The sequence below is a fragment of the Hordeum vulgare genome, chromosome 1H, assembly GCF_904849725.1.
Source record: "Hordeum vulgare subsp. vulgare chromosome 1H, MorexV3_pseudomolecules_assembly, whole genome shotgun sequence".
NCBI classification, from domain to species: Eukaryota; Viridiplantae; Streptophyta; class Magnoliopsida; order Poales; family Poaceae; genus Hordeum; species Hordeum vulgare.
The window spans coordinates 433,207,020-433,221,937 of NC_058518.1; the positions used below are offsets into that span (position 1 = coordinate 433,207,020).

The following is a 14,918-nucleotide window of genomic DNA, read 5'->3' on the forward strand; positions in this document are numbered from 1 at the left end:
CCGTTGCTATCATACTACTTTGCTACTGATACTTTGCTTGCAGACACTAATCTTTCAGGTGTGGTTGAATCTGACACATTCAGCTGCTAATACTTGAGAATATTCTTTCGCTTCCCGTCTTGGTGAATCAACAAATTTGGGTTGAATACTCTACCCTCGAAAACTGCTGCGATCCCATACGCTTGTGGGACATCAAGGCTTTTTCTAGCGCCGTTGTCGGGGAAGCACAACTATATTCTCTGAGTCACTTGGGATTGAGGTCTGTTGATCACTATGAGGAATCGGAAAGATCCAAGAACTAAAATCCTACCTTCCACTACGAGAAGAGGTAAGGAACTGCCATCTAATTCTGCACTTGATTCACCTTCAGTTTTGAGTAAGTTTGCGACTTCACCTCCTACTAGAAATCTTGATATGTCGCCTATGCTTGATGATGCTACTTCTGCTGCCCATGATGCTTATGATGCTATGCTTGATACTATGCCTGATGATGCTATGCTTGATACTATGCGTGATGATGCTATGCTTGATACTATGCCTGATGATGCTATGCCTGAAGCTGCTTTGCCACTTGGTGCCCTTGATGAACATATTGCTAGAGTTGCTGCTAGATGTGATGATACTTCTGAAACTGCTGATACTATTGAAGTAGAACCTGCTACTATGCCTGAATTGCCTATTATGCCTGATACGCGCTATGTTATGGAGGGAGAGATAGCCGAGGATTTTCTTGCGTGTAAGGATAGCTATGATGTTGAGAAACTTCTGCGCAAGTGGAAAGAAAAATCTCTGAACGCTAGGATGAAATACGACCCGAAGTTTGCCACTTCACCTATCTTTGTGACCGATAAGGATTATGAATTCTCTGTCGACCCTGAGTTAATCACTCTGGTCGAATCTGATCATTTTCACGGTTATGAGTCTGAAACGGTTGTAGCCCATCTTACCAAACTGCACGATATAGCCACCCTATTCACTAGTGAGGAAAAGATCCGCCACTACTACATGCTCAAGCTGTTTCATTTCTCGCTAAAGGATGATGCTAAGACCTGGTTCACTTCTCTTGCTCCTGGTTGTGTGAGTAGCCCCCAGGATATGGTCTACTACTTCTGTGAAAAATATCTCCCTGCCCATAAGAAGCAAGCTGCCTTGCAGGAAATATACAACTTTGCTCAAGCTGAAGAAGAGAGTCTCCCACAAGCTTGGGGGAGGCTTATCCAGCTACTGAATGCTTTGCCTGATCACCCTCTTGAGAAGAATGAGATACCTGATATCTTCTATAATGGACTTATCGATGCTTCCGAAGACCACTTAGATAGTTGTGCCGGTAGTGTTTTTAGGGAACGAACTGTAGAACAAGCTGAGATTCTACTGAATAACATCTTGTGCAATGAGAATGCTTGGACTATTCCCGAACCACCTCCTAAGCCAACTCCGAAGAAAAGAGGTATTTTATTCCTCAGTCCTGAAGATATGCAAGAAGCCAAGAAATCTATGCGAGAGAAAGGCATTAAATCTGAAGATGTCAAAAATCTACCACCTATCGAGGAGATCCATGGTCTCGATAACCCGATACACGTAGTAGAAGTAAATTCTCTGCGTAGGTTTGATGAGAGTGATATTCCTTTTGATAAACCTGCTAGCTTATGCATGGATGAATTTGATAACTTCGTTGCCAAACAACAGAGTTTCAATGATTATGTTAGCAGAAAATTGGAAAAGAATGCTCGTATGCTTAGTCATTTAAGTGCTTGTGTGGACAGAAACGTCAATGATTTTATGTTCCTGAGTAAACATGCCTCTATGGTTACTACTCAGGTAGAACAAGTACTTAAAGCTCAAAATGACTTGCTCAATGAGTTGAATGACAATACCGTCAGAGTCGTTACTAGAGGTGGTAGAATGACCCAGGAACCTCTGTATCTTGAGGGTCATCCGAAGAGAATTGAACAAGATTCTCAAGGAATTATCACTGATGCACCTAGTCATCCTAGAAAGAAGAAGAAAGATAATAGGAACCTTCACGCTAGCAACCCTGTTGCTGCTACACCTGAGAGTCCAAACGATGCCTCTATCTCTGATGCTGAAACACAATCTGGTGATGAACATGAGCCTAATGATAATCTCAATAGTGATGTTCATGATGATGCTCAACCTAGCAATGAAAAGGATGTGGAGATTGAACCTAGCGTTGATCTTGTTAACCCACAGCCTAAGACTAAGAGATACGATAAGAATGACTTTACTGCTAGAAAGCATGGTAAAGAAAGGGAGCCATGGGTTCAGAAACCTATGCCCTTTCCTCCCAAACCATCCAAGAAAAAGGATGATGCGGATTTTGAGCGCTTCGTTGAAATGATCACACCCGTCTTTCTGCAGATGCGTTTGACTGATGTGCTCAAGATGTCTCCATATGCTAAGTACATGAAAGATATTGTGACTAATAAGAGGAGGATACCTGATCTTGAGATCTCCGCCATGCTTGCCAATTACACTTTCATGGGTGGAACTCCAAAGAAACTAGGTGATCCTGGGGTGCCCACTATACGTTGCTCCATTAAAGGCAACTGCGTTAGAACTGCGTTATGCGACCTTGGAGCCGGTGTTAGTGTTATGCCTCTCTCTCTTTATCGTAGACTTGAACTGGATAAGTTGACACCCACTGAAATCTCTATGCAAATGACCGACAAATCAACTGCTTTCCCTATCGGCATTTGCGAGGATGTGCCCGTTGTGGTTGCTAACACCACTATCTTAACAGACTTTGTTATCTTGGATATTCCCGAGGACGATGCCATGGCTGTCATCCTCGGAAGATCCTTTTTAAACACCGCAGGGGCTGTTATAGATTGCAACAAAGGCAATGTCACTTTCCATGTCAACGGTAATGAGCATATGGTGCACTTTCCGAAGAAACAATATTGAGTACATTGCATCAATGCTATCGAAAAGACTTCATCGATTCTTATTGGGAGCTTTGAATGCCCTATTCCTCGTGTTAAGATGAAGTATGATTTGCTTGTTGGGGAGATACACATCCCCATTGAGGTGACTTAGTGACTATTCGAAAATTCTCCGTTCTCTTTTGCGATTCGAAAAAGTTTTGTCAAGGGGATTTGATCAACCCCATTGATGGATTTCTTTTGATGACCATGAGATGGATGAATCGAGGAGTCACAAACCTCCGTTTCAAGTTTTCACCTTCCGTTGCTTAGAAGAAAAATGATAGATTTAGTTTACTCCCTGTTTTCTGTTTTAGCGTCCGGTAGAAAAGTACTCCAAAAATCAAAGTTCTCCAAACACTGTGAAAATCAAGTATGATTTTTTCTGGATTTTTTGAAAAATACTTGGACAAAGAGTCTGTCTGGGGGCCACACCAGTGGGCCACAAGCCCTAGGGGCGCGGGCACCCCCTGGCCGTGCCACCCAGGCTTGTGGGGCCCATAGGCACCCCCTCCACTCATTCTTGCTCCCATCCAGTTCTCCTACCTCCAGAAAAAATCGTTTCGCAGCTCAAACCCATGTTCTTGCTCCTCTTGCTGGGATTTTCGATCTCTTTGCTCAAATCACCGTTCTCCGAACTGTTTTGGGGAAATTACTCCTTGGTAAGTGACTCCTCCATTGGTCCAATTAGTTTTTTCTCTAGTGCCTTATACTCCGCATATTTTTGTTGCCTTGGTAACCATGTTCTTGAGCTTTGTATGCTGATTCTAGCTGGTCCCAAGTAGTTTTGATGCGTAATATGGTCTCTAGGCATTTGTTGGAGTAGTTGCTACGAGTTTTGTTGAGCCTTGTTCACTTTTCCTTAGAATCACTAAAAAATTCAGAAATTTTCAGAGATAGAAAAGGGAAAGATGAGGAGGTTCTTAAGAGGCTCGTCAAGCCGTGACCCCAAGGATGATGGGAGTGAGAAGAAGCCCAAGTATCCGGTCCCTCGAGTCGCGGAAGTTCGGTTGTGCGAGTGGCCAAGCGACATGTTCTTACGCGCCGCTGGAATTTATGAGGACTTTTATCACTTGGTGGAGAACGCAGGCCTTACCGCCTTCGTTGAAGATAAGTGTCTGCAATACCTCCTCCTCACTAATATCTTCGTACAAAGCTTTAACTTCTATCCGAGGAAGAATCCTCCTATGGTTGAGTTTAAACTTTATGATGTCCCCCAGCGCATGTCACTCAAGGATTTTTGCAATGTTTGCAAATTACCTTACGTAGGGGATATTCATGAACCTCGTCCACGGGACTTGGAAGCTTTCATCGGTACAATTGTTGTAGGAGAGGAGAGAGGAGTGTCTTGCGCTAGAGCTCCTAGCATTCATTTTCCCGTGCTTCGGTACTTCTCACTATTTGTGGGAAAAATGTTTGATCGACCGTGGGAAAGCTGGGTCACTTAGTTCCCCAGATCCTGCGGTCTTGCGCGAAGCCCTTTATAACGATAAAACTTATGGCTTGGGCGCTATAGTAGCTCATCAGTTGAACCTTAACCGTTCTAAAGGTGTTGTCTACGGAGGTATCTACGCTACTCGTCTTGGTAGACACTTTGAGATACCTATTAGAGTAGAGGAAGAAGAAGAGGTTCTTCTTCCCGAGAGATATCTAGATTACGATAGCATGGTTCGCCATGACTTTCTTGATAGAGATACAGGTGGAAGGATGATTTATAACCTGGTATTTAGTCAGGGTACTCGTGAGACTATTACTTTGTCTGCTCCTTCTTTGTTCAATTTTCATGCATGCAGGTACATTATTATGCCCTCGGACATCTACGCGTATTGGGGCTTGGCCCAACCACAGGTGCCCGTGCCCGAGCCGCCAGTCGAGTACCAGACGCCAGTTTATCAGTGGGAGCCAGAGGAGCTCACACAGCAGTGGCATCCACAGCCCACTCCGGAGTACCCAGGAGCTGGTTATTTCCCTCCTTGGGAGTAGACCAAGCTAGGCCAAAAGCCTAAGCTTGGGGGAGTACGTGTTCTCACCGACTTTACATTCTTACTTATGCTTTCACTTTGTTAGCCGGTGTTCACATTTTGCCACTGTATCATCCATGCTAGTTTTATTTTCTTTTTCTCGTTTTCTTTTCGTGCGTCTGTCTAGTTTGAGAAAAACCAAAAAGATTTTATTTTTCTTCTTTTGCTTGTTGGGAGTTTTCCCGTGTAGATAGTTTTCTTTTTCTTTGGGTCAAGGTAGAAGATATTGGTTACAATGTTTAGTGGCTCTTGCATGCATACGTGTTTAGCTTTCAAAGAGCCATATTACTTTGTCTTCTCCTTTGTGTTTGCCTGCAGATTCCAGCTTTAGTCCAATGCACGAGCACTCTTATTATTGTTCACATCATTCGGTCGTGCAAGTGAAAGGCAATAATGACGATATATGATGAAGTGACTAAGCCTGGAAAAGCTGGTATGAACTTGATCTATTTTGTTTTTGTAAATATGACTAGCTCATCATGCCTGATTCAGCTTTGTTGTGAGAGAAAGATGTTTGCAATTAGAACTTAGAGATCATAGTTGCTTATGCCATGCTTACTTAGCTAGGAGCTTATAATGGTTTGTCTTGGTTGCCAACATGAATGTTGAGATGACTATGATGTAGTATGATAGGATGGTATCCTCCTTTGAATGTTTCAAGTGGCTTGACTTGGCGCATGTTCACGCATGTAGTTGAAACAAAATCAACATAGCCTCTGTGATGTTCATGTTCATGGTGATTTATGTCCTACTCATGCTTGCACTCAATGTTAGTTACTCTCAATGCATTTTGATGACTGTTGTCGCTCTCTAGTTGGTCGCTTCCCAGTCTCTTGCTAGCCTTCACTTGTACTAAGCGGAATACTGCTTGTGCATCCACCTCCATAAACCCAAAGTTGTGCCATATGAGTCCATCATACCTACCTATGTGCGGTATCTACATGTCGTTCCAAGTAAATTTGCATGTGCCATTCTCTAAACCTTCAAGAAATAATCTGTTTTGCATGCCCGAACCGCTCATGTGGTGACAGGGGGCTATTGGTATCTTCCATGCTAGGCGTGTTATCCTCGATATGTGTTTACTCACTATCATTCACGAGAAAGGGGCCGGTAATTGGAATTCCCAGTTCCATGCTCAAATCGAAAAGATAATTGCAAACAAAACTCCCACAGGATTGATGTTGGTATGGACGGTACCCGAGGATTTGGCTAGCCGTGGAGTGTGATTGATTGGTGGTGGGGGAGTCAAAACTTTACTTTTCTGTTTTGGGAACCGCCTATAGCATGTGTAGCGTGGAAGATATTGAGAACTCTTAGTCATTGCGTTGACAGCGAAAGCATGCCACCCAAAATTATTATCTCTGTTTTCAAAGCTTGAGCTCTGGCACCTCTGCAAATCAATGCTTCCCTCTACGAAGGGCCTGTCTATTTATGTTCCTGTTGAGTCATCCTCCTCTTACAAAAGCACCAATTAGAGAGCACCTCTGTCATTTTTATGCTTTGTTTTTAACTGTGTTGAGTATGACTATGACTGGATCTTCATTGCCATGAATTACAATGTTTAGTCAGCCCTTGGTCTTTTAAGGTGCTCTGCATTTATGTTTTGCGGTCTCAGAAAGAGCTAGCGAGATACCATCTATTCGTACTGCTTCATGTTGTTTTGATTGAAGTGTTGACATTTGAGGCTTATTATTATTTGCTCGCTAGTTGATTATGCCATTGATATGAGGTTGCAGTGAGATCTAGATGTCATTTGCTCTTGTGGTTTGCTTGTGATGTTGCTGAAATTCTGGTTGTGAGTTAGACATAGTTGCAACAACAAGATCAAACAGAGTTCGTCAAAGTTTTTCTTTTGTCTCTCTCAGTTTGTCAACTGAGTTGCTTGAGGACAAGCAAGGTTTAAGGTTGGGGGAGTTGATACGTCTCCGTCGTATCTACTTTTCCGAACTCTTTTGCCCTTGTTCTGGAATCTAATTTGCATGATTTGAATGGAACTAACCCGGACTGACGTTGTTTTCAACAGAATTGCCATGGTGTTGTTTTTGTGCAGAAATGAAAGTTCTCGGAACGTCCTGAAAATTTACGGAGATTTTTCTGGAATAAAAGAAAAATACATGCGCAAAGATCCACGTGAGGGGGTGTGCCAGTGGGCCACAAGCCCACACGACGCGGCCACCCCCTAGGTCGCGCCATGCATGCTTGTGGGGCCCACGTTGCACCACCGCCCCCAATCTCAGTCCTATATCTTCCGTTTCACCTGGGAAAAAATCAGAGAAATGGTTTCATCGCATTTTGCGATACGGAGGCGCCGCCACATCTTGTTCTTCATCTGGAGGGCAGATCTCGAGTCCGTTTCGGGCTCCGGAGAGGGGAAATTGTCGCCATCGTCATCATCAACCTTTCTCCATCGACAATTCCATGATGCTCTTCATCGTCCGTGAGTAATCTCATCGTAGGCTTGCTGGACGGTGATGAGTTGGATGAGATCTATCATGTAATCGACTTAGTTCTTGACGGGGATTGATCCCTAGTATCAACTATGTTCTAGATTGTTGTTGGTACTACTTGGCTATGCTTAATGCTTGCCACTAGGGCCCGAGTGCCATGATTTCAGATCTGAACCTATTATGTTGTCGCCAATATATGTGTGTTTTAGATCCTATCTTGCAAGTTGTAGTCACCTACTATGTGTTATGACCCGGCAACCCTGGAGTGACAATAGCCAGAACCACTCCCGGAGATGACCATAGTATGAGGAGTTCATGTATTCACCGCGTGTTAATGCGTTGGTCCGGTTCTTTATTTAAAGGAGAACCTTAATATCCCGTAGTTTCCATTAGGACCCCGCTGCCACGGGGGGGGGGGGGGTGGACAATAGATGTCATGCAAGTCCTTTTCCCTAAGCACGTATGACTACATATGGAATACATGCCTACATTAGATTGATGAACGTGAGCTAGTTACATATCTCTCCGTGTTATAGCTGTTACATGATGAATCACATCTGTCATACTCATCCAGCACCGATCCACTGCCTACGAGTCTTTTAGTACTCGTCCTCGCTACGTTACTTTGCCTAGGCTTGTCCCTTGCTACAAGAGGGATTGGGTCACTTTGCTGCTGCTGTCACTTTGCTGCTGTCACTACTACTGTTACTTGTTACTTTGCTGCTGCTGCTACTACTGTTCCTTGCTACTCTGTTGTTGCAAGACTTTGTTGGCGTTGCCATCCCGTCAACAGGGCCTTTTCTGGCACAGTTGCTGGGAAGTGTCAAAGCTTTTACTGGCGCCATTGATACAACAGTTACGAATAGTCTGCCGTCAACAGATCGTTTCTGGCACCGTTGCTATCATACTACTTTGCTACTGGTACTTTGCTTGCAGACACTAATATTTTAGGTGTGGTTGAATCTACACGTTCAGCTGCTAATACTTGAGAATATTCTTTCGCTTCCCGTCTTGGCGAATCAACAAATTTGGGTTGAATACTCTACCCTCGAAAACTGATGCGATCCCATACGCTTGTGGGACATCAGTCAACACCTACCAATCCATGCCGCTGGTTCCTCCACCCTGCATCCTCACAACTTTCGGGTGAACAACATCCTCTTCTCTCCTCACATCACCACTAGCTTTATTTCCGTGCGTCAATTCACCAAAGATAACTCTTGTTCAATCGAGTTTTACCCATTTGGTTTTATTTTGAAGGACCTTCGCACACGGAAAATAATCCTGATCTCCGCTAGCTGTGGCGATCTCTACCCCTTCTTTGGCAGCAGCAAGACCCGGAGCACCGCCCTCTCCACCACAGTGATCACCGGCGACGTGTGGCACCGTCGCCTCGGCCATCCAGGCGCACGCTCCCTCACCTCCCTTTCCAAAGACTTTCAAATTCCATGTAATAAGCCATACTCTGGCCCATGTACTGCCTGCCAATTAGGCCATCAACAACGTTTGTCGTTTAATACATCCACTAGTCGTTCTTATGCGATGTTTGATTTGATTCATTGTGATCTGTGGACATCGCCGGTTGCCAGCTTCTCCGGCTATGAATATTACTTGGTAGTTCTTGACGATTTCTCCCACTTCTCGTGGTCCTTTCCGCTACGTAAGAAATCTGACACTTCTGCCACACTGCTCCGCTTCTTCACTCATGTCAAAACCCAATACAATGTAATCATCAAAACCCTCCAGTGCGACAACGACAGCGAGTTTGTCAACACTGCCCTTAGCTCCTTCTTCTCCAACAACGGCATCTGCTACCGCTTCTCCTATCCTCACACATCGCCGCGGAATGGCAAAGCCAAAAGATTCATTCGCACTACCAACGATGTCGTTCGGACCCTACTATTCCAAGCACATCTCACCGTTTTGGGTCGAAGCCATACACACCGCCACGTACCTACTCAACCGATGTCCCTCTCGCGCCATTCAGGACCTCACCCCATATTTTCTCCTCCATGGCTTGCATCCCACATATGATCATCTACGTGTGTTCGGTTTCCTGTGCTTCCCCAACTTGTACGCCACCACCGCCCACAAACTTGCTCCTCGCTCCACTCGTTGCGTCTTCCTTGGGTACCCACTCGAGCACAAGGGCTACAGGTGCTATGACCTCTCCTCCCGCCGGGTCATTGTTTCGCGACACGTTCTATTCGACAAAAACATTTTTCCATATGTGCCAGCCACACCATCCGCCCCGGCTTCTCTCACGGCCACAAAAATCCGAGACAAATCCTACCTACCTCGTCACCAATCATCCCCTACCCCACCAAATCTGCCTCGGATCCTCCGCCATGCAGCCCTGCGCCTCTCACCAACGCACACTCAGCCGACAGCCCGGACCCCACCACCACGCGTCGCCCAACCACCAGCCCCTCCTCTACGGAAGGATCCACCTCGTCGCCCGAGTCTTTCCCGCCCATCTCTCTGGCCCGTTCCAGCTCGGATCCCGCATCCACCCCTCCTGGATCCCCAAATCCCGCCTGTGATGGCTCCATCAGCACATCCACCTCAGATCGCACGCCTACCGAACCCAGCTCACCATCCACTCCTAGCCCGCCGCGTCTACCGCCACATGCACTACCAATTGCACCTCCGCTTAACTCCCACAAGATGCGCACCCGCGCAAAATCAGGATTTTGCCAACCCAAACGCTTGTTCCTCACCACCCAATCACCAGCTCATCCTTCTCCCATTCCACCAACATATCGTTCAGCTCTCAAAGACCCCAACTGGCTCCAAGCGATGCGTGATGAATTTACTGCTCTAATTCAGAATTCGACGTGGTCTTTGGTTCCCAAATCTACAGGCGTCAACGTGGTCACAGGAAAATGGATATTCCACCACAAGTTCAACTCCGACGGCTCCTTCGCTCGATACAAGGCCCGTTCGGTTGTTCGTGGGTTTACTCAAAAGGAGGGCATCGACTACGACGAGACTTTCAGTCCTGTGGTGAAACCAGCAACTATTCGAGTGGTTTTGAGCATTGCCACCTCCTGCTCATGGCCGATTCACCGGCTTGATGCCAAGAACGCTTTCCCCCACAGCGAGCTCAAGGAGACGGTGTACTGTGCTCAACCATCCGACTTCATCAACGCATCACATCCCGATCACGTTTGTCTACTCCGTAAGTCTCTCTACGGTCTCAAACAAGCACCACACACTTGGTTTCATCGCTTCACCTCTTTTCTCCTCTCACTTGGCTTTCATGCTTCCAAAAGTGATTCATCCCTCTTTATCCTATCCACTGGTTCATCCATCGCATACCTTCTCGTATATGTGGACGACATCATACTCACCGCCAGCAACACCACCACACTCGTTCACATCATCAACTCTCTCAAGGCTGAATTCACCATGACTGATATGGGCGAGTTACACCACTTCCTCGGGATCAATGTTACACCCAATGCCTCCGGTCTGTTCTTGAGCCAACAGCAATATACACTCAAGATTCTTGATCGCGCCGACATGCTAAACTGCAACACAGTGCCCACACGTGTCGACACCACTGCCAAACTCTCTGCCACCGCCGGTCATCCCCTTCCCAACCCCACCACATACCGCAGCATCGTCGGCGCCCTACAATACCTAACACTCACACGACCGGACATATCCTATGCTGCTCAACATATATGTTTGTTCATGCACCATCCTCGGGACTCCCACATGCAGCTGGTCAAACGGGTTCTTCGCTACCAGCGCGACACCTCCCACTACGGCCTCCAGCTCTTCAAGTCCTCGTCGCTCGATCTCCTTGCATACACAGACGCCGACTAGGCTAGTTGCCCGGACACCAAGAAATCAACCTCCGGTTTCTGCGTATTCCTTGGTGACAGCTTGATTTCCTGGTCATCGAAACGCCAACCTACCGTCTCAAGGTCCAGCGCCAAGGCCGAATATCGCGGAGTAGCAAATTGCGTCGCCGAATCCTGCTGGCTACATCAACTACTTCATGAACTTCGGCGTCCTCCTCGACGAGCTACTGTCATCTATTTTGACAACATCAACGCCTCGTACATGTCCTGCAATCCGGTTCAGCATCAACGTACAAAACATATTGAAATCGACCTGCACTTCGTCCGCGACAGGGTTGCTCTTGGCGAAGCACACGTTCTCCACGTACCATCCAGTTCACAGTTCGCTGATGTGTTCACCAAGGGTCTCCCATCACCGGTCTTTCGTGATTTTCGCTCCAGCTTGAACGTCCTGCCCAACGGCGTTCCAGCTGAGGGGGTGTGTTAACCATGTACTCCCTCCATACCTAAATATAAGTCTTTTAAGACATTTTACTAGGTGTCTACATACGAAGCAAAATGAGTGAATCTATACTCTAAAGTATGTCTATACACATCCGTATGTAGTTCATTAGTGAAACCTTTAGAAAGACTTACATTTAGGAACTGAGGGAGTAATACTAAGTCATGCTTTGACTCCTAGAGTTTAGGATCTCTAACCGAACCCTGGCATGCGTGCCTACTCCTCGGGGGTTCTTGCTATATATGTACAACACTGTAATGTATCAAGTGCAACAAGAGTTAGTTCACTCTCCAACTCGCAATGCACCACGTAGGTGAGGTGATAGAGGTTTCTCATTCCACCAGAAGAATTAATCCCCATTTCTCCAACGCACCAACATGAATTTGAGCACGGGGCATGAATACACTGTCAATGCTGGTATCTAGTTTGCCCTGTTAGACTGTCATATCCAACACACAGGTATCCGGTTAGCTTTGATTCAAGGTACGTTCGGCAAGCTCATTCAGTAGAGATGGCATAACTGGCACTGATACTGGAAAATTCCAGTTTAACGCAGGTTAATCTTCACTTCCTTGTATTTCCTCTATAATATTTGGTCGACTACAGACATTATGATCTTTTCGTACTGTGTTCCCCATAAAGAAAAAAAATGCTCGACTGTATGCATAAGTAGACAGATATGTACTACTAGACGACATATTTGCTACTCCGTGTCTCCGTCCCAAAAAAAAGTGTTGTAGTTTTAGTTCAAATTTGTGGTATTCTTACAGGGTGTTGTCTTCGCACCTACCATACATACAACATAGAGAGAGAATTACACAGTATTTACCATGTTCTTACAAATGGGCTGTCTTCACCAGGCTGAAAATCTGGACTTCCTTTAATTTCATCAACCTGTTCCACATCGACCACTCGAGATCAAACTCCGCCAAGCAAGAACAAAATTTCCATGAGTATTGTGCAAATATGCGAGAAAAGAAGAAGAGTAAAACACTATGTCCTCACTGCATCTGAATGATTGTTCATCAATGAGAAACATCCATTTCCTATTCATGTTACACATACTGATGCCTGGCATTGGATTCCCTATGATCATTGCTCAACAAGTTAGCTTCCAGTTAATGTTTTACACTACAAACTTTCGATGACCATCCAGTAGCTCAAAATCTGACCTTGCATAACCATACTACTTGGCAGTCTTGTTGCAAGAGCAACACAATCTTCAGAAAGCTGCCTAAGCAAATCCTACCAAGAACAGACATTGGCCGAGCAACAGAGTCTTCGGAAAACTGCCTGAGTAAATCCCACCAAGAACTGCATAGGCCGATGACATCAAATCAAAGGCTCATCTTCCAGGGCGGCTGTGGCTACTCCAACACACTGAAGCCCTCGAAAGGGATCTCGCCGTTGAAAGCCCGGAAGACATCAGGGATCTCGTTTTGGTATGGCTGCACATACGCCTGCAAGAACCGTTTCCTGGTAGTCACTAGCACCACGGCGAGCCGATGATTCCCCTCTGGCTTCTCTTCCTTCCTCAGCACGGCGAGCACCGCACACCTCCTGCAATGGCTCTCCAAGCTCCGCACCAGCATGCTCGGATAGGTCACGATATCTTCCAGGCTCAAACCTGCCCTCCCGACCAAGAATCCGACATTTTCCTTTATCTTATCCTCTGAGATAGCCATCGCGAGTGCGTACCGCCGCAACATTAAGGCAACACTGTCCTTCTGGAAACCAAGGCTCTGGTAGAGTGCATACTTCCTCTCCAGTGTGTGGGTCTTCATCTTGGAAAGGATGGCAAATGTGTGGACGAACATGGGCTCACCGGGTTCGATGCCGGCGTCCTTGACGGCCTGGACGATCTCGGCCAAGCGGTGGGGGGCCTGCATGATGACGCCGGGGTGGACGGCGACGAGTTTGGAAACGTCCTCCGGGGGCAAGCCGTGTACATCCCTTAGCACGGGGAGCACGAGGTTGAGGGTACTGTTGGGGCTGCAGCGGACAACGAACGGCATGTGGTGGAGCGCGGTGACGACGCGGGCATTGGAACCGAGGAGCTCGCGGAGAGATTCGAAGAGTGGGGCGAGGTGGTCCTGGATGCTGCGGTGGAGGACGATGGGGCTGAGGGAGACCAGCCTGGGGAGGAGCGGCGTGTTGATGCCGACGGAGGCGAGGAAGTCGAGCTTGGGCTGGAGTGTCTTGACGGGGTCGGAGACGAGGACGATGGGGAACTTGCGAACGGTGGCGGATATATGGGCGTCGGTGAAGCCATACCGGCGGAGGAGGTCGAGGACGGCGGAGGCCTGCGCGGTGGACTCCGGGGAGGCGAGGCGGATGGAGTCGGCGGCGCGGGCAGCGGCGGTGGGGGAGAGCGCGCAGGTGGATTGCAGGTAGAAGACGGTGGGGTCGGCAGTGGCGGAGGTGGTGGGGTAGACGGCCGCAGTGAAGTGGCGGAGAGGGAGGGGCAAGAGGCAGAGTCGGCGGCGCGCGGCGGGCAGCATTGGGACGACGGGAGGGGGCCGGTGACAGGACAAGATCAGTTAGGGTTTATTCAATTTGCCTTTTTCGACTGGTTTTGGGCCTAAAACGTTTTTCTTTTTTTCGTAGACTACATTTGGGCCCGGCCCAATACGAGACACGAGCAAACTCGCACTGCCGCGAGCTAAAATGTTATACGGAGTAGAAAGAATATACCCTTCTATTCAAATTCAATTTGTATCGATAAATTAATCCAAATTTAAATAGTAGATGAATAATCGCAAATCTGTGTGTGTATGAGATTATAATAGCTTTAAAATAACTGACATAATTTTTTATTTTTTCCGATCATAAAAATACATGAAAAAGAAAATGCGGTAGAATTTTTTTTCTGGATTTATGATTAAAGAAAAAAAGGAAGAAAACATGGGTTTTGTATAGTTTCGGTATGCAGTTTCACCAACAAGGCACTGGGACTTGCTTCACATTTGGAATTAAATAAAAAGAATTTTCATCAGAAAGAGGTCTACAAAGTCTTACAGAAGAAGGTCAACGTTTGCTGGCTTATTTCGCAAAAGAAAAGAAACGTTATAAGAGATTATAAGAGACTAGCAAAAGGCCCGTGCGTTGCAACGGGAGAAAAAATATCACACGCTTTCAATTTTTATAATCATTTTGATTTATTAAAATAATAAGCTAACTAACTAATGTAGTAA

General features: G+C 46.4%; 1 protein-coding gene across 1 annotated transcript; it reads right to left on the reverse strand.

Annotated features, from left to right (window-relative positions):
* Positions 1–12,439: 12,439 nt before the first annotated feature.
* On the reverse strand, positions 12,440–14,276 carry LOC123412949. The gene has a single exon (XM_045105908.1). The coding sequence runs from the start codon at positions 14,223–14,225 to the stop codon at positions 13,092–13,094; it is 1,134 nt and encodes a 377-aa protein (XP_044961843.1). The 5' UTR covers positions 14,226–14,276; the 3' UTR covers positions 12,440–13,091.
* Between the last annotated feature and the right edge of the window lie 642 nt (positions 14,277–14,918).

Excerpts from the sequence above, each read along its gene's own strand:
- LOC123412949 (XM_045105908.1), bottom strand. The coding sequence starts at position 14,225 with ATGCTGCCCGCCGCGCGCCGCCGACTCTGCCTCTTGCCCCTCCCTCTC.